This window comes from Gymnodraco acuticeps, unplaced genomic scaffold, assembly GCF_902827175.1.
Source record: "Gymnodraco acuticeps unplaced genomic scaffold, fGymAcu1.1, whole genome shotgun sequence".
Classification (NCBI taxonomy): domain Eukaryota; kingdom Metazoa; phylum Chordata; class Actinopteri; order Perciformes; family Bathydraconidae; genus Gymnodraco; species Gymnodraco acuticeps.
The window spans coordinates 3,360,727-3,379,737 of NW_022992177.1; the positions used below are offsets into that span (position 1 = coordinate 3,360,727).

The following is a 19,011-nucleotide window of genomic DNA, read 5'->3' on the forward strand; positions in this document are numbered from 1 at the left end:
AAATACTGTGGCTATGTGTAATGTTCCTCTCGGGCTGCATTTAAAAATAAAATAGAGAAAATAAATAAAATAGCTTTTGAAAATGTGTGCATCTTAAAAGTGCTTCATTTTAGATAAATAAAATAAAGTGTAGCATCAGCTTGAGTTTCCCTTTTTCTTTGTTAACCGTTTCACATCATGACTTAACAGTTTCATCCGATTATAGAACAATATCAGTCTTTACACATCATAACAATTGAACAGTTTTAAAGTTTCTCTTTCTTTCCCTCTTATTCTTTCACACATAGTGACGTCACAGCTACCCACAATGCAACGCGCGCCATATATTTTTTTATAAAGACGCCATTTTTCTGGAGGTGCAAAAATCCTGGCGATGCTAATATAAACAGATAGCTAATGTAGCCAGGCAGAGCGCACTAGGTTTTTTTTCTGAATTAACGACCGAAGAAATCGCTGCATGTCTTCGGATTACATCTCTGGACTTGAGGGGTGTGCTCTAGGTCGTTACCAGCGTAAACTAGAGCTGTGTGGGTTGTTGGATGTACAATGTATGGAATTACGACCCTCAAAAGTGGCCTTCGGTCGATTTTGGCATCTACGTCTATCTTCTGGAAACACCAGGTGAATACCCCACTTGTCACAATAATATTATCATGCCAATGCATATATGATGTATTTTAGAGTTGACTATATTGATTAAGGCAATTGACTATGATATTCTGTATGCACCTCGTGTGAAATGGTTGATACCGGAAGTACGGTGTCGCCCTCGGCCCAAAACCCGTATGTGTGTGTGAAAGAATATTGCAGTCCCTCACTCACTTTGTTTAAATTCAGTGCGAGAATTGAGCTGGAGCTTGTCCTGCCAGGAGTTTAGATCGGGCCGAAATGGTGTCAGGGCTATTCTCATACACATGCATGTGCTCATTGGTTTCAGTGATGCAAACACAGGTAGGTGAAAAAATAGATAACTATTATTACAGTAACGCGTTACTGTAATAATATTACTTGTGTCGGTAACGGAGTAGTGTAACGCGCTACTTTTATAATTCAGTAATCACACTACAGTTACTAACATTGCCCCAACACGCGTTACTTCGTTACTTACTAAAATCAGTCATAATCAAACTGACAGACTAGAGGGGTTTCCGCCGCAGGTTTATATGTACGTAATCTGCGCGGTTTGCGCGTCCACATCTCCACGTGCAGTGCTGCATAAACATGGCTGAGTCAGCGATAACTTTCGAGGGGTGGAGCCCGGAGGTATGCCCATTATTTTGAGTTCGTCCGAAGAATAGACAGGAATGTGAGGGTGAGGTGCAAACTGTGTCCAGGCCAGAAGCTGTTATCCACTGCTGTAAACACCACGTCAAACCTCAACAAACACCTGCAAAGAACACATGCTAAGGTGAAGCTACCGCACACGCTATTTGTTGTTTGTTTATATCACGCAGTCTGTTCTTCTTCTCTGTCTTCCGGTTGTTGCCTGTTTTGAATGACAAATACACACTACCGCCGCCTGCTGGCAAGGAGAGTTATTGCCACTCACGCATGCGCAGTTCGTACATGCTCGGCGAGTAAAGTAACGAGTAAAGTAACAAGTTACTTTATGTAGCGAGTAACGAAGTAGTGTAATATATTACTTTTTTAAAAAGTAATATGTAATATGTAATATATTACATTTTTTTAGTAACGACCCCATCTCTACTCATTGGTTACAGTGATGCAAACACAGGTATGGGGAAAAAAAGAGAGAACTATTCGAAGCAGAAAAAAAACAGCGTAATATACCATCTGACAAAGGCCTGTGCTATAATGCTTCAATTAACTGGCTATTCTTTATAATATACTCTGATCAATAGGAGACAGAGATGTTTTCCTTTCAATTTTTACAACATCCTCCGAGGGCCGTACAAATTATTGAACTCAACCTCTGCTTAAAAAAACTAAAATCACAGCCCATTCATTTGACCTTTCTTTCATGCTGTGCAAAGAAAAAGCAACCTCTTAAATATTGAAGTTAAATGTATCAATCTGGTGCACTTTGAGAGCAACATGAAGAGATCTATGGATCCATCTTTCAACACCCATATGAAACAGAACTGTAAGCAGATTTTTATTTTTGGATATTTTACAAATCACTCCCCTTTTAAACTCTATTCTTGTTATTTTTAACAACTTTTTTGTGACTGTCATATAGTATTGTATACCTGTTTTTGATTTAGTCTCGAATGTCTCATTAATAACTATAATGATCATATCAAGGTGTGCCTTAACCTTCTCACTGAGCTGAGGTTATGTGAGCCTCTCAGGAGAGAGCTCTCTTCCACCTGGTTGTAGAAAAGCTCTTTAAATTCGTTAGCATAGCTAGCTAACCAGATGCTAATAACAACAGATCGCCACTGTGCTTACAACTAAAGACACAGCCACGCAAACACTGCGGCATGTGTACGGCTCCTTATGGGTACTGCAATATTTGAAGGGCTGGAGCAGAGCCATATAATAGAAGAGTTATGACATCTCCGTTCACTCCAATGGACCACTTTTTTACAGCAATGGCGGATCGTGGAGCCTCTCAATCGTTCCCCGGAAGTTAGCGCCAAGGCTAGCAGAGCTGTGGAGTTGCAGCATAATAGACCGTTCGTGACGGACTTTTAAAGGTAAGAAGAAGTTTAAAGATTTATATTGCGGATATTATCAGTACATCTGATTCAATTGAACATGTGTATTAAAGGATGTCAGTGGATTAACGTTTACAGATAACAGATCAAGCTAGGATACCGAAGCAAGTTAGCAACACACGTTGAACAGCCTTTTAATTGTAAATTCCGTTCCGTCTATTTGGTCCAACGTTGTTGAATTAGAGAAGAGGGGCTTCTAAACGGGATTGTATGCGGGGGTGGAGGGAGTTAAATATTAGATAAATATAACTTTGGTGCGTGTAAGAGTGAGTGTTTTTAGCAGAGCCATATTGTGTCCTTGTGATTATGTTGATTATTACCTGTGTGTATAATGTTGCAGCTCAGCTGATTTTGGATTGATGGCAAAGGGAGAGGAACTTAAGTGAGAGTGAACACACAAGGTAAGTTTAATACTACTGTTTTATATAAGTAAGCATACTAAACATGTATTATATCACTGTATTATATAAGTAATCTTGTTAGTAACCTACTGTATGGCAGGTGGAGGGGCAGTGATGTTACAGGTGGAGGAGCAAAACTGCAAGACTGCAAACTCACAAGACAGAGAAATCGAAGTTTGTTCTCCAGAGAAGAGGTTGATTTCACTTCAATTTTTTCATATTTTCTAAAGATGTGGAAATGGCACAAAAAAAAACTTGAGAGCTGTAACCAAGACAACTGTAACAACATGATTAGACAGCCACCAAGGTTTTTCAAGTCCCTCTCTTACTCCATTTTGCCAACCCAAACTTCCAGGAACATGACGGGACACCTTGCTTGTTTTTGTTGTTTGCGCTCCTCTGGCAGGTGGAGGGCAGTGATCCCTTCCCTTCTTCCCTCAATCTTTGAGACTAATGTAAGTAGAAGTCATGGCACTGTAAATGTTCGAACATTTAAAATATTATACCACTTAAAAATAAGAAATATTACTTTTGTTACTAAGAGTTCATACTTATTATACCTGTGTCACCTTTCACACTATCGCTGTGATCATGAGCTATGGGCTTTGTAGATACAGGTCCCGGGGTGAATCGTGGTGCAGGGGCCCTTCTCTTTTTGACCACAGGGCGATGCACGAAGATGGTGGGTATAGCCTCTGCTCTCAGCCTAGTCTTGCCCTTTTTTGTCTTGACAAACTGGTCTGCATCAAAATGTGCCTGCGGAGTGACTTGAGGTTACTTCACACACAGAACAACTCAGTTTTGTCTGCCCACATACATATTCCATAGTGGTTTAATACACAGTATTAGGAAACACTTTATACTTACTGGACATGTTATACTCATTACATACTGTATATACAATATGACCAAGAATGTGAGACAACTTTATAGAAATTCATATCACATCTGTTACTGATACCATTTGTCATACTTTGTTAAACTCACAAATAATAAAGTTCCATAACTTCAGTTGGGAACAAAGACCACACCTTATCTCCCCAAGGCAATTTCCCATCCAATAGGTGTGCTATATAGGTGTGTATAACCCTTTCTCCTGTCTGTTTATCCCTCTTTCAGCACAAGAACCAGAGGGGGATTCAATGGAGCCTGAATACCTGCACTGAGACCCTCACCCTGCACCCTGAGTCTCAACTCTCAGTGTTTTTCAAGCCTTTCCCTGTTTTTTGTATTAAACAAAACATTAAGCTTTCCCAATGGTGTGGTTTTCGTTTTGTGAAAAAGTGCAAATGCAGTGTTTGTATATAAATCACATATTTTTTTGCTGTTGGTCATGAAATTGCTCCTGCTTCCTCCGCTCTGTGTCAGTGGGGAAGCCGTACATTCGTACTCCTTTCTCGGAGCGATTTGAGCATCATCAGGCAGCACAGCAAACCATGGTGGCGACTAGGAGGCAGCACAGCAAACCAGGACAACACGGAGGAAGAGGCACAGACAAACTGCATGATATGCTATTCAATGTATTTGCAATGGATGTTCCTAAAACAACACATTTATCATCATCATCATGCTGCTGCTGCTAGTCCTTTGATAGTCACCTGTCGGTCTCCTGTCCTTTCTGAAAGCCATAAAGATGACATTAGTCAATTAGATAACTTGTGTCCTCAATTACCATGGGATTACTGAAACTACCATGAATTTAAGAAAATGGTAGACATTAATCTAATCTGAATTTTAAAGCATTACTTTAGATCCCTTCCCTCTAAATATATCAATAAACATTAGAAAGTGATGCTCCTGACTACCATACAAGTTTAAGAAGATAATATTGGTTTTAAAGAATTCAAAGCTATAAATAAACAGCAACAGGATCTTTAACCAAGGCACTGTTAGCCTAACATGTAAACTAGTTGTTCACACTAATCCTAATATTATCACTTAATATTAGCAAATTCTATTTTATTTTTTAAAACATATTGATGTAAATACATACACATATCGATTTGTTGTATAAATATTGCAAATCAAAACCTTTATTCACTAATAATTACCAAAAATCGTAGTTCTATCTCCTGTTATCAATGCATTCACATTGCCCGCCATGAACTTCCGGGAAACGATCCTCTTCTACATGAACCACGTGACGATAACCGTTTTTGGACTTCCGTTGTCGTAACTCTTCTATTATATGGCTCTGGGCTGGAGCGGCGTTCCGGTGCTCTCTGTCAGCACTCCTTTCAGACGAGACATATATCACGTGAAGACACGTTACGCTCGTGTTGTGTTCAAGGAACCTGTCCTTGGCCAGGACAAACAAGTACTCGCTTGTTTAATTATTTTTGCGGTCTAGATTTCTTCTTCTTTTTTGAAGTGAGAAGTTGTCCGTCAGTCGGACTGACGGACGGACTCCCCACCCCCAAAACGAAAACTCTTCGGTTCTCCACGAATTACACAAGTCACCCAAATCAGCGTTAAAAAAGCGGGAGGGGCCGAAAAATCCCCTATTAATGTATTGATTATAGCTCCGGGTCCGTATAGGTCGGCATCTGGGTCCGGATCCGGACCGCGGTCCGCCTGTTGCCGACCCCTGCCATAGACTGTTTAAACCTAAGGTTTAAACTCATAATTCACAACGTTACCTGTGATCACCATGGTGATCGGAAGTGAAGCGGTTGCTCCACGCATGCGTGAGACTTCTACGCGAGTTAAGTCTCACAACATTGCTTAATTAGGTCTAAATCTTAGAGTTTCCCAGATTCAGTAAGTAAAAAGGCAATACAAAACACAACTGACACTAATAGGAAAACAAATATAAAACTAACGAAACGTACAGGGACCCATATGTAGCACTAAGCGGCCCGGGGAGTGTAAGCGAAACAGGAAGTAGGCAAACGGAACTCTCAGAATGTGTTCATCTTTGTTTTGTAGTTGGCAAACACCCCAGCCGCGGGACTCACTGCGTCACTTCCTCAAGTTATTTCCATTTGTTTGTGGCAAACACCAGCAGTTACCTAGTACCTTATACACCAAAGATAACGTTACTATTCTTACTTATAATATATCAAGGCAAAAACGGCATCACCTTTGTTTTCTTTTAAATGCTGTACCCTGAAATCATGCACGAAAGATAGAAGCTGCTGCGTTAGCGGAAGGAAACAGGGAAACGTGAGCAGAAGTAGTTTGTCGGCTAACGTTAGCTAGCTAGTATAGGTTAATTGGCAGCTATTGTTAGCTGCCTGGTTCCCGGTATCGATTTGTTTGTGTAGTGCTAACTTTAGGTTAGCCTCACAGTTGTGGACTGATGGAGTGCCCTCATCTTGGCTCAAACATGAGTTGTCCTCTTGATACCTCCAGGTTTCCTAACGGGACTCCGTCCTCCTGGTGCTGCAGCGGTAAGTGTTTGTCACTCCTTCATTCAACGTAAAGAGGTTAATGGATACACACATACTACCGGGGACTGCAAGAGTCAATCATTTGGATCCCAGCCTTTGGTGATATTCCCACGTTTGTATCAGATACAAAGTCACAACAACAGAAATCACAAGGACACATTTCATAAACAATACGTGTGCAGTGAACAAATCATATTAAAGGTAATAACATAAGGTCAATAATGTGGTTATAAAGAAGTGCTATGTATTTGTATGCAGAAGAAAACATTAAGTCTGGTAAACCATCTTGAAGAATTGTGACTGTTATAATGTTGTGTGTGTGACTAAATGTTGGTTAACACGATGGGAATGTTGTTAATGAGCTGTTTTGTTGGTTGTTTATGTGGCTATAGTGTGTATACATGTGTTAGGCTGCATGTGTCAATGGAGTGACACCATAATGAAAAGTACATTCTCATGCTAGTGCTAATGGGGCTCCCAATCAAATATAACAAGATCGTAATACAACATAGAGAGAGAAATCCGAGCAATTAATTGTCTTAATAAACTGTACAATTCTGAACCAAGACTCCATCTTCTATCTCTAGCATGCAGGTCCAATAAAAGTCCATGGATTTGCCTCACCTGTCTGATGGTCCATTGTGGAAGGTAATTATGCATATGTATAAACATGGGAATTAAGTTTGATTAAATTAGGTAATTTGTCAACTGTTTTGGAAGTATTTCAAGAATCCTCAGAGACTCTTTTAATCTAATTAAACAAGGAAATATGTCATTTCTAGTTACCATATTTGTTTGGAAAAGGGAATGTAGTCGAAGCTTGGGAAATTGGTTAAAATATATGTGTGTGTGTGCAGCAGACAGACATACCGGTTTCTAACCAGATGGTGAGAGGAATCTTTGAGGATTCATGAAATACTGTTCAAACATTTACTGTTTAATAACTCTTGAAAAAGATTCATATTAACTCTTAAATGGATTACTCTTGGGAAAAGATGCTCTGATCAAAACTGCAATCTTATTATTTTTGGGCAGACTTTTGAATTTTAGGTTTTTTTCTGATAGTTCCAGGTGTTGTTTTATAAAGTAATGTCTTCTTTCTATAGATATGTCAATGGACATGCGAAGAAACACTTTGAAGAGAGCCAGGTTGTTGGCATTAGCCAAAAGAAGAGCGAGAAACAGGAGAAAGAGAAATCCCATCATTCCGTTTGCATGGACTGCAGCAACTACAGCGTTTTCTGGTGAGTGTCCTTTATGACCAACCTATCTACGTCTACCATCTGTGACTCACTGTGGGGCCCTGCAAAAAGTACAGTCATGAAAACAATCAAAGGATGCGATATATTGTGGTAATAGAAACCAAATGTTCCTTTAAACCTTTGTAACCAATGCAATATCCTTCTGATGAATCCCACTAACGATGACATGTTAATTAAAAGCAAAACAGTGATCTGATGTGTCTTGACTAATGTGGATTTTATAGTTACAGATGTGATGATTTTGTTGTCAATGACACCAAACTTGGGCATGTCCAGAAGGTGAGGGAACATCTGCAGAGTTTAGAAAAGTAAGTACAGATCTCAAGAAGTCTTTACATATTTAGTTTCTGTGTTTTGATTGTTTGACCGTGTTTGACTGAGGAAGCCAAATACAAATGTATCTGCCAAAACATATCTGCATTATCCAATGATGAACACCAAAGATGTTTGACAACATGCTTAATACAAGATCAGTGTCCAGATCAAATGTTTGATTTCCTCCTACAGCTCAGCGCTGATGGGTGACAGACAGAGGAAACGGAAACTTCAGGAAAGCCTGGCTCCAGACAGCAAGTTGTTAAAAGACAATGTAAGAGGCTACAAATATAATTTTGTTTATTTTAAAACAAGAAAAAAGTTGCAGCCTCTCCACAGTTGTGTTCCAGCACAAAAAACACAAGTCTGTCTTTTCACTGGGGGAGTCACAGTAGCCTTCATAGGCCTCTTCTCAAAATATCTCTACATGTTAGCTTAAAGATGGCTTTTTAGTCTTTAGTATTTTTTCTAAGACATTTTTGAAATGTATATATATATATATATTAACACATATATTTTCTGTTTTTCCACTTGTCTCTGTCAGAACGGCCTGGCTTTAGGTGCTACAGGCCTGAGGAACTTGGGCAACACGTGCTTCATGAATGCCATCCTGCAGTCCCTCAGGTAAGGCTCTGCGATGAAGATGAGGAATGTGGTAAACTGGGCTTCAGCATGGTTCAGTGGCTCTGCCCCTGTAGACCCAGGGCCCCACAGTTAGTCATCCTTTATTAATACAGTCTGGGGCACAGTCAGGGGAGTTTATACTGGCTGCATGGAAACAAGATCCAGTAAAAGGACAGAATTCTCAGGTAAACACACGTTTCCTGGCTCTCAAATGACTGGTGTGTTTTCACAGTTGCTTTATGCAGAAATGCAAAATGTATCAAGTACACCATTTACCTAAATGTGCCAACTTTCCAGGCAGCCATTCATTTCCTTTCATTTCAGTGTTAAAATCGATTAGCAGCAACTTGATATGTGCCTCGTGAATCTAATCTGCAAAATGTACAAATTGTTGTATTTATATTATCACAGCTTCCCGGGGAAAGTCAATAAATCTAATCACCAGTGAATCTACTGGCAGAATTTGGCAGAGGGACAACAATAATGTAAAAGACTTGATTAATTTTCCGAAATGTAATCTCAGGAGTCCAACATCATGTGTTTCTTTGACAGCAACATCCAGCAGTTCAGCTGTTATTTCAAGGAGTTGCCTGCCGTGGCTCTACGCAGCGGGAAGACGGCAGGAAGAAGGATGTACCACACCCGAAGCCAAGGGGACAACACTGTGTAAGGTCATTTTTTTCTATGAGCAAGGATTCATGGGCAGAGTTTGTTTATCTAACACTTATTTAAATAGCATAACATTGAACAAAATCTCATAGACACTTTCTCATGAGGCTACTCACATCAGTAGTTATCTTGACTCTGCTGCAGTGCAAGGCTGGAATGTCAAAGTGCAGAAACAGTGCTATACAACAAATAACAAGAAAATAAAAACACTGTAATGTAATCTGACACAACTTTCTTTGTGAGTGTGTGTGTGAATATCGATATAGCTTTGAGTCTTCTGGTTATTCTTTTTTTAACGGTAGCATATTAAACAGGCTTCCTTTGTGTTGAACAGGTCTTTGGTGGAGGAGTTCAGGAAAACCCTTTGTTCCCTGTGGCAAGGAAGCCAGACGGCCTTCAGTCCAGACTCCTTGTTTTATGCTATATGGAAAATCATGCCAAGTTTCAGGTATGCCAACAGTGTGCAGAGAATTAAGCTGATCACGCTGAGCAGTTAATTGTTTTTCTTTTCAGTTCTGTTTTCTGATTATTATTGTCAAGATATTATTTGAGCATCACAGACTGGAGCAACTTATAGTGAGTTGTGTTTGTAATGTGCTGTGTTTTTGTGTCCAGGGGCTATCAGCAGCACGATGCTCATGAGTTCATGCGGTACCTGCTGGACCATCTCCACAGGGAGCTCCAGTGCGGTCGCAACGGGGCGTCCCACCCAGCCTCTCCTCAGGAGGGGGTCCGACTCTCCACCGCTGAGGGCAAATGCTGCATGTAAGCCCATGCAACCTTCCAATTATTTTGTATTTGTCTGACAAAGTGGACACATTAAGCATTGCAGGCATGTCGCTATCCATTACATGGCTTATGAGAGTGTCTGTTTCCTTTTTGTTATTTTAATAGCATATTTTACTAGAATATTTTTATTTTAATGTGTTTAATTTGTTCACTTATTTCATAACTTACTTATATTACTATTGGCCTTAAGAACTTTAAGTTATTAAACAATCTAATCATTGAATGTTTACATGTAGAATATGAGGTTTGCATATTCTTGATTGATTCAACACTAGAAAATCTTACTGTGCATTTATTGATTATAACTGCTTTATGTTTAACAGCAATGGGACTGCCAGTGTTGTCACATCCAATTTTGGTGGCATACTTCAGAATGAGGTGAACTGCCTGATATGTGGAACAGAATCGCGGAAGTTTGATCCATTTCTTGGTAAGAAAACCACCTTTTGATAGCCAACAAACGCCAACAAATTAATGAAAAGATCAGTTTTTTTTTTACAATGAAACCGAAATAATCAACACAAATACTAAGGGGTATATAATGGAGGCACTTTAATGTACGAGATCATTTATTTTCATTCGTTTTTGCACAGATCTGTCTTTGGACATTCCCAGTCAGTTCAGACAAAAGAGAAGTAAGGACCAGGAGCCGGGGCCAACCTGCACCCTACGTGGTATGTTTCCCAATGCTTGATATAAGGACTCAGTAGACAGTTTTTTGGCAGTTTTAGTTTCTCATTATAAATAGTTGAAAATAATAACAGTATTACATATGTGTTTGTTTTTGTTTTAGACTGCGTACGTAGCTTCACTGACCTGGAAGAGCTTGATGAAACGGAGCTGTACTACTGCCATAAGTGTAAGAAGCGACAGAAATCCACTAAGAAGTTCTGGATCCAAAAGCTTCCAAAGGTAGAGACAGAAATTGTCAATAATGTTACATCACTAGTTTAAAGGCTAGGGTTAGTATAACTGGAGGTTTTATTTCCAATTGTAGGTTTTGTGTCTGCACCTAAAGAGGTTCCACTGGACGGCCTTTTTGAGAAACAAGGTGGACACCTATGTGGAATTTCCCCTGAAGGGCCTGGACATGAGGGGCTACCTACTTGAGGTGAGTTAAAAGCTAAAGAATACAGATCATGGAATTCCACAACATATATTTTTCATTTCCTAAAAGATTAAAATAATGAAAAATAGGAATAATCATTTTTGAAAATGCAAGTGAAGTTCAGACAGAGAACAGTCCAGTGACGCAGAAGGAACTGTAACAGGAAAGAAACCAGCTGCTTCCAGTTCAGGCCTCTGTGGAAATAATTGATAGTTGTGCAAAATAAACATCCTTACAAAGACTTTATGTGCCATTCATTTTCCTATTTCTGTTTCTGCTGTCATGGAATATTCCAATAGAAATCCAAGGGGTATGGTTTGGTATCTTAAAAAAAGAGTCAACACAGTAGTCACACCATGGAAAGATCTCAAGTGAAATGCTTGTGAAACTAACTTGGTAAAGCATTTGGAAATATGACAGTAAACCAAAATGGCAGATTGGCAGAGGAGCCGCAGACAGCCTGAAGAAAAGACTATTTGAAGTATTTTTATAGATGAGTATTACAATAGCTCCTTTGCCATACTGGTGATTTAGTCAATCTAAATGTTACCCTAGGTCAGCTGATGATGGATCCATTTCAACAAAGTGAACAAAATATGTTTTGTGAGTTCGTAACCCGAGATCTGTGTATTGCATGTTGACTATTTTACTTGGTGTTTACTTTCGGAAGTCTCTTTACAATTGCCTGCAGAGGGCACTGTTTCACAGATATCTGATTTAAATGTATTTGTATTAGATGGGGACAATGCAATTCAACATATTTCCAATACAGAGCATGACTGAACTGAAAGGATAATTAATAGTAGTACAACAAAAAAACACATTACCTTGTGTAAACTGTTCAAAATGTCCTGATTTAAAACATGTGTTTTTTAGGCCTCTGACATGCTGAAGTGTTTTAGAATGTGAGAAGACTTTTATGTGTGAAACTCTGGCATGTCCAGATGCTAAATGTCTCCTTTAAGTTGTAAATCTTTGAAAAGTCTAAAAAGAAAATATCTTATGTTGTCTTTTTTTATGTTTGCAGCCAGATAATGCATTGCCAGACAGCTGCCTGTATGATCTTGTTGATGTCGTGGTGCATCATGGATCTGGGTGAGTACATGAATTATTCCGGTTTAAACTCATAAATGGAGAGGTTGTAATTAATTTGCTGAAGCTTCATCCCTCTGATTATAATGTGCTGTTTTAATAAGCATGAACAGCATCTAGAGTGCTGCAGCATCTTGAATATCTCAGACTTGTTTGGGGTTGATGGGTGATTTTCCCCTCCAGCTGACAGCTGACATATTATCACATGTTCAGACACATGCAGGATGTGCTTCTGTCACCATGGCAGCATAGTTAACAGCTCAAGAAGAAAAAGGAATAACACACAACTGTAAATCTAAACATAAGCATCTGTTGACCAGCTCTGCCTATGGCTTTTGGCAGGGCTGGTCATACTATGGCTGTATTAAAAAGTCAAATGCAATTTTGTTGAGAGCCTTGTGGACAGCTGCAGTTAAACATTGTATGTATCCACTAAATGCTGAAAGGCATTAGTAAGAGTCCTTTAAAATGTAATAAGATATGCCAAGAAATGTTTCCCACACTGCTGCAGTTTTACTTTTGGCCTCTAAGTGGCGATGTTGTTCTGCTGAGCTGATTGTGTTCTAACCGCAGAAGCAATATATGCAGCGTGGTAGACAGGCAGCAGTTCATGATATGTGTCTGTGTTTCCAGGGTTGGATCAGGACATTATACAGCATATGGTAGCCACGAGGGCCGCTGGTACCACTTCAACGACAGCACAGTGACTCTGACCAGTGAGGAGACAGTGAGGAAGGCCAAGGCCTACATCCTGTTCTACGTGGAGAGGACTGGACAGGTGGCCTCAGAGAAGACGGACAGCCAGCCTGATGCAGAGACGGTGGATAAGGACAGCGGCCCTTCAGAAGCAGTTGCTCAGGACAAGGTTGCAGCAGACATGGTTCTGATGGACGCAGCAGCCTCACACATGAAGACAGAGGACTTGGTGGCCCCTGATAATGCTGCGTTGGAAAATGTTGGTGAAGAAATGGCTTCAATAGAGCCTGCAACACATAATACCTCACACAAGGCTGCATCAGAGGAGGACAACCAAGCTATTCAAGCCGTCGCACAATGATTTCGTCACAAGGCTTATTACCATAGCTTCACCTCAATCACATGTCTCACAGTGCTTGATTCTAAATAGTTAATTTTCATATTTAATGTTTGTGTATTCTTTTTTTTTATGTTTATGAACTGCATGATTGCGTCTTGTTAAATTGGCTGCTTGGGTTTTCTTTAGATAACCATTTTGCGTTAATTTCCTTGTTGTTGTATTCCTCAGTTGAGGTAGACTCCTCTGTGTAACAGATTCAAAAGGTGATAAAGTTAAGCTGTAGCCTTTAAAACCTCAGTTGGTCCAATGTTTAGCCGAGACTGAAGAGATTGGATGTGTCAACACACTGTCATTATCAATAATTGGAGTTTCTATTTTTTTAAGTTTCTAATATTGTTATTTCCATTACTTAAAAATCGTGTAGTTCTGTTTTCAGTCATTTAGGAGAGATTTTAGGATCTAGAATCCAATACATTTAATGACTCTGAAGTCAGAAGTGATCATTTAGGCTTTAGAAAATTGTTTTAACTTCTTGACCAGAACCATTGTAAAAGAAAGGATCATAATGTTTGTTTGTCTGTAATGACGTTGGAGTATATTTTACCATTTTATGATGATCTGAAATTGACTTAATAACATGTCCTTATTACATTTACTTTTATAACATGTATCATATGAACATGCTGAAATACAATGGAGAATCTTGTTCAAATTAGTTTTTCTGTGAAAAAAAACAACTCTTTCTGAACCCCACTGAGATCGAACCGCCCCACCCATTAACACAGACAGCATGTAAACACAAACGTTTATTTCTATAATTATTCTTTTGAGCAGTTAAAAGTATTTTCATTCAGTCAATGCTAATGTTTTGTTTTAGTAATATTTTTAAATGGAAGAAGGTCACATTACTGACTTAAGGCGAGACACGGCAGGCAAAAACATCGTTTTTCAAGTACTGGTCAATTTTGAGATTTTGTGCTATTTTGATTCCATAACATGTTTTCTTTCAGGCTTTTGGAAGGAAAACGTACAATATACACATTTAAGTGTTTATGTTACTATAGTTTGTCTATTTGCGTCTGTAGATTTCTCCTAAATTCACCAAAAGTTAGCATTCTAACGTAACATAAAGTACCGCGACCGCTGTGTGCACCATGTCAACAGGTATCGCTGGAAAGCTGTGTCTCTCCTGCACAATCTCATTGGATCCAAATATGGTCATTTCCTTTAAACCAAGAAACGAAATCTCATTGGCTGGTGTCAATTTCTGACAACGTGATTCGTTCAGATGCGTCACGTGGTGTGCTAAAACACTTCCTGGTTAGCTTTCAGCTAGAAATTGAAATCTCAAAATGCCAAAAGAACGGCGAAAAAAACATTCACAGAGAAGACGACAACAATTGTCACTTGCACGAAGCAAGGTTATAAAAAAAAATGACCCTGAACAGGAAATACCTTCACGGAGTGCGTCGATGCGCAAGCTGTCATCCAAAGAACAGGAGGGTTTAGCTAGCGCCTCACTGCAATCTTTAAAGGTCGTTTTCTCAAAATGAGTTTTTTCTCCTACTCTGAGTTCGAAATTTCAACTTCAGTAGCACGTACATACACCAAACCTTACAGTTATATTCCTATCAATATTATGAAGGCTTTTACAGAAGGGTTTGTTCATATATAATTCATAGCCTGAATTATACAACATTGTATACCTAAAAACATGGCGAAAATGGATATTGTAGGGCTGTTGACAGTATTTTCTGATTTATGGAGTGATGAAAAGAGATATCCAATATCCCTTCTGTAAAAGCCTTAGATACTAATATGACTACAAAATGAAACAAGAATTTTGAATCTGGCTATATCCAAAGTTCAGATTTCGATTCCTGAAATGTGTTAAAATATGTGCATATTTAATGAGATAATAGATCATTTGCATATTTAAACATGCTATTTCAGAAAACTTGTAATACAAAAGACAATTGCCTTATTGTAAGTAATTAACTGGAGAAATTTCTAGCTGATACCTTTAAGTTAAAAAAATTACCCTATTCACCTGGGGTGTCTCGCCTTAACTCCATATAAAGGCCATGAATCATGCCACCACACTTTCAATTGAGGAAAAACCTCCCTTACAGTCCAAGCAGTGTATTCGTGAGTCACCCACCCTTCTGCAGGAAAAAAATGTAACTAACTGAAAACATTAAAATATTATATAACTGATTACTATTCACAAATTTCAACAGCATTAAGAACAAGAAAACTCCTGGGGTAAGGGAAGCAGTTAACCGCGAACTGAAACAATAAGGTCAATTAAAATTATATTTTAGTCAATCTATTAAAGGTAGGGTAGGTAAGGAGAAACCAGCTCGAGTGCGCTAGAATTTGAAACTACGCAGCCGAAAAAAATCTGCCCCTTCCTTACAGAGCTCCTCCTCCAACACACACGAACGCGCACATGACCAATGAGGGCACGAGATAGGTTTGTGCACGAGATGGAAGGCTGACAGGCAGGTAGGCCATCCAGTTATTTTAGCCGGGCCGGCTAAAAGGATTGGTCGTGCTTTTTACAGTACTACGGCTTCCACAGATGAAATGTTTTATATATTTATTGTCAAAGCATTTAATGTATTCATTGCTATCGGGATGTTAAGAGCATTCCATGGAATATAACAAAAAGTGTTTCTGGAGTGAATGACCTACCCCACCTTTAAGCATAGAAGTAATTATTGAAGGATATTTAATAGTTCTTGCTTCTCATTTACTGGTAACTGTTTTTTCTTGTCTTGCTTATTAACTGCATATTTCTGGGTTCATGGTGGTTCTTCTAGAGAAAAAAAAACCTCTGGCAAAAATATCTTCAACTTTAAGTAAATTGCAATGGGAATTGTATAAGTTTTAGATTTTATTTAGCTAAAAATAATTAGCAGATTCTTTAATGATGAATAATAATCGTTGGTTGCAGCTCTGAGTTGAAGACAACATTTGATCCAAGTCTATAATGTCTCTTTTTCAGCAGTTTAGATCCTGAGAAGCTTTAATAGCACATCTAAAATGTAAATATTTACAGCATGCCCATTATTTGATGCACATGTGAGGAGCTTTCACATGTCCGGACACATGCTCACCAGAAGGTTTGCTTGTGTTTATTATTATCTCCAACACACTTATTATGTCTCCTCCTGACAACTTCCTTTTGAATGTCCAAGTACGACCTTAAAGGAGCGAGAGTACATTTTTAGCGAGCCTTTTTATGTTGTTTCCCCCCCCCCCCCGGGACACGTGCCAGTCAGCCTCAGCTCAGGAAGGAACAAGCTCTCCTGTATGATGAGCAACAGCTGCTCCTCCTCGCCTGCTCACAGGTGGCTGTGGGCACCATACTCTGTCCCCATTAATGACACACAAGTGGCCTTTTTTTTTATTACCCCCCTCTCTCTTTTTTCTTTTCCTCATGGAGGCTAGGTCACATGCTGCTGCTAATAAGCTCACATTGCAATGTGTTTGTCAGATCAGAGGTCTGGATACAAACATCATGACACAGTGAGTCACAGTACAGACGTAATCAGCCTCCTAACAGTGGCATTTCCCAATGTCCTACTTTTCTGGTGTAACACAGGACATTACTGGCATCTGGACTGAAGACTAGGATTGAATGATATTTTGCCTTTTTGCCATGTCAGCAAGGCCTCTGCTGCAATTGACCAATTTCAAAACAATGAGTCATGGTTCACTGCGTTCCTTCAGGTTCCGGGAGGATAAGGCTGTGTACATATCTTGTAGGCAATAGCAGTGGTTTCCAACGTGGGGTGGCAAAGCTTCATGGGGTTGCAAACCCTTCTTGATTTTAAGGGTTGTAAGACAATGTTTGAAAAAAAAGTATCTGAGTTTTTTTATACTTTTAATTAAGTCAATAATGCAGTACTCCTTAGATAACAGCATAAGACAAGCCAATACATGACACTATAGATGAATAAACAACACATCCTTAATCCAAACTGAACATAAGTTTCTTTAAATTATTTTGGATGCACTCCATTAAACGACGTAACACAGTGGGTGTACTGATAACACAGACTGTGGCACCCCCCCATGTCCTGCCTTTTTTCTCAGAGATTGGTGATAACAACAGAACTAATAACTGTAAATATAGTATGGAGTGAGGTCATATATTTAATGATATTTTGCCTCATTGTCATCTCAGTTTCCTCTGAGGTTCAATTGTGCAACATCAAAACACACTGTGTCACAGTTCACTGAACGGTTTAGGCTGTGTAAATATCTTTATTTAGCTGTGTAGTTTGGGGACCCCCTCAGCCTCATGAGGGGGTATCAAGGCCTTTTTTATTTTAAGGGATGTAAGACAACTTTCTTTTTTATTATACAGCTGGACTGTATCACATTGTTATTTTAAAAGTTTGGATAATGTGAAACATACTAATATGTTCTATTAAATCTCACAGAGCATTCATGCTAAACAGACTCATCCTGTTTAAGAAAAGTCTGCAGTTAAAACAACTACAGGGCTACTAGAACAACATGTGAACAGGTTTAGAAAGAACAAAACATTAACTTCAGAAAATGCTAAGCTTGTAAAAATGTACCACCCATCCTTAAAGGAATGCTCCACTCATTAGATAATTAATCAAAACTTCAGTATTTAGTGAAACATTATGTTTAAACCATACCCTGAAGAAATCAGCGATATTCCCCGGTAAATAATGATTTTATAGCTCTTTTTTATCAAAACCTGTATATTCCGTCAGGCCGCTGCCATTTTGCCCATTTTCAGTAGTCACGTGATGGTCGTGACGTCATCCATGCGTTCACTTTGTAAACATGGAGTATTTGAGTTCGGACTCTTCAGCCGAGGAAGAAGTTTTGAGCAAAATGAAGAGATTGGATGGGGGAATTCAGCCATACAGGTTCGAGCCTACTTAGTACTACTTAATAGATACAATGATTTTGATTACTAGCTATGTATGCATGTAGTACCACCCTTGCTAGCGATTCCCTCTCTAGTTTAGCATACTCAGCCTCGTTGTCCCTGGCCCTAGAACCACGATTTTATGGGGCCGGAAAAACTGGGGGAAAATACCCACTAGCCGGTACTACGCTATATGGAAAGGCCACCAAAAACTGGCCTGGCCTGGACGATAAAGGACGTTTAAACGGGGCTACCCGCTGCAATGGAAATGCGCTATAACATACCTTATTCTTACTCCGAGCACTACTTCTGGTCCTCCGTCGCTTCACACTTGCAGAGGGCGATTTCTCAACTGGCCGAACTGGTGTCCTGGTCGGTGATGACACCAGAAAGACCGATGGTACTGCATCTCCATTAAGTAATGGTTGTTCAATAAATCCCATGTTATGTTTTATCATACTCTCAGAGTAGTCGTCCGGAAACTTGAAATGTTCGCTGCATACATGCGCCTGTGGATCTTTCGGTTCGGGCCGGCCACATTTCGCTAGCCACTGCCTCCGAACGTACTTCCTACGCTTACCTTTTGGCAACAGATGGAACCGAGCATTCCGTGGATTGTTCCTATCAGAATTGTGGCAATGTTTCGCGATACAATGAGGCATATTTGAAGAGAGTAACTACAGTAAATAACATGAACATCAACGTGTCCTCGAAACCAAACGCA

General features: G+C 39.4%; 2 protein-coding genes across 2 annotated transcripts in view; one reads left to right on the plus strand and one right to left on the minus strand.

Moving 5' to 3' along the window:
* ca12 (carbonic anhydrase XII) overlaps window positions 1-18,622 on the minus strand; it is a 37,346-nt gene extending 18,724 nt beyond the window's left edge. The window contains exon 1 of the mRNA XM_034204943.1: window positions 18,572-18,622. The gene's annotated coding sequence lies outside the window, so the exon portion shown is untranslated. The remainder of the gene's footprint in view (window positions 1-18,571) is intronic.
* Window positions 5,644-14,084, plus strand: usp3 (ubiquitin specific peptidase 3). The gene is made up of 15 exons (XM_034204941.1): window positions 5,644-6,474; window positions 7,062-7,122; window positions 7,581-7,718; window positions 7,961-8,044; window positions 8,244-8,325; window positions 8,596-8,675; window positions 9,228-9,341; window positions 9,679-9,792; window positions 9,960-10,109; window positions 10,457-10,563; window positions 10,727-10,807; window positions 10,927-11,045; window positions 11,131-11,244; window positions 12,269-12,336; window positions 12,967-14,084. Exons 1-15 carry the CDS (start codon window positions 6,384-6,386, stop codon window positions 13,388-13,390), a joined length of 1,827 nt encoding a protein of 608 aa, XP_034060832.1. The 5' UTR covers window positions 5,644-6,383; the 3' UTR covers window positions 13,391-14,084.
* Window positions 18,623-19,011: the final 389 nt, after the last annotated feature.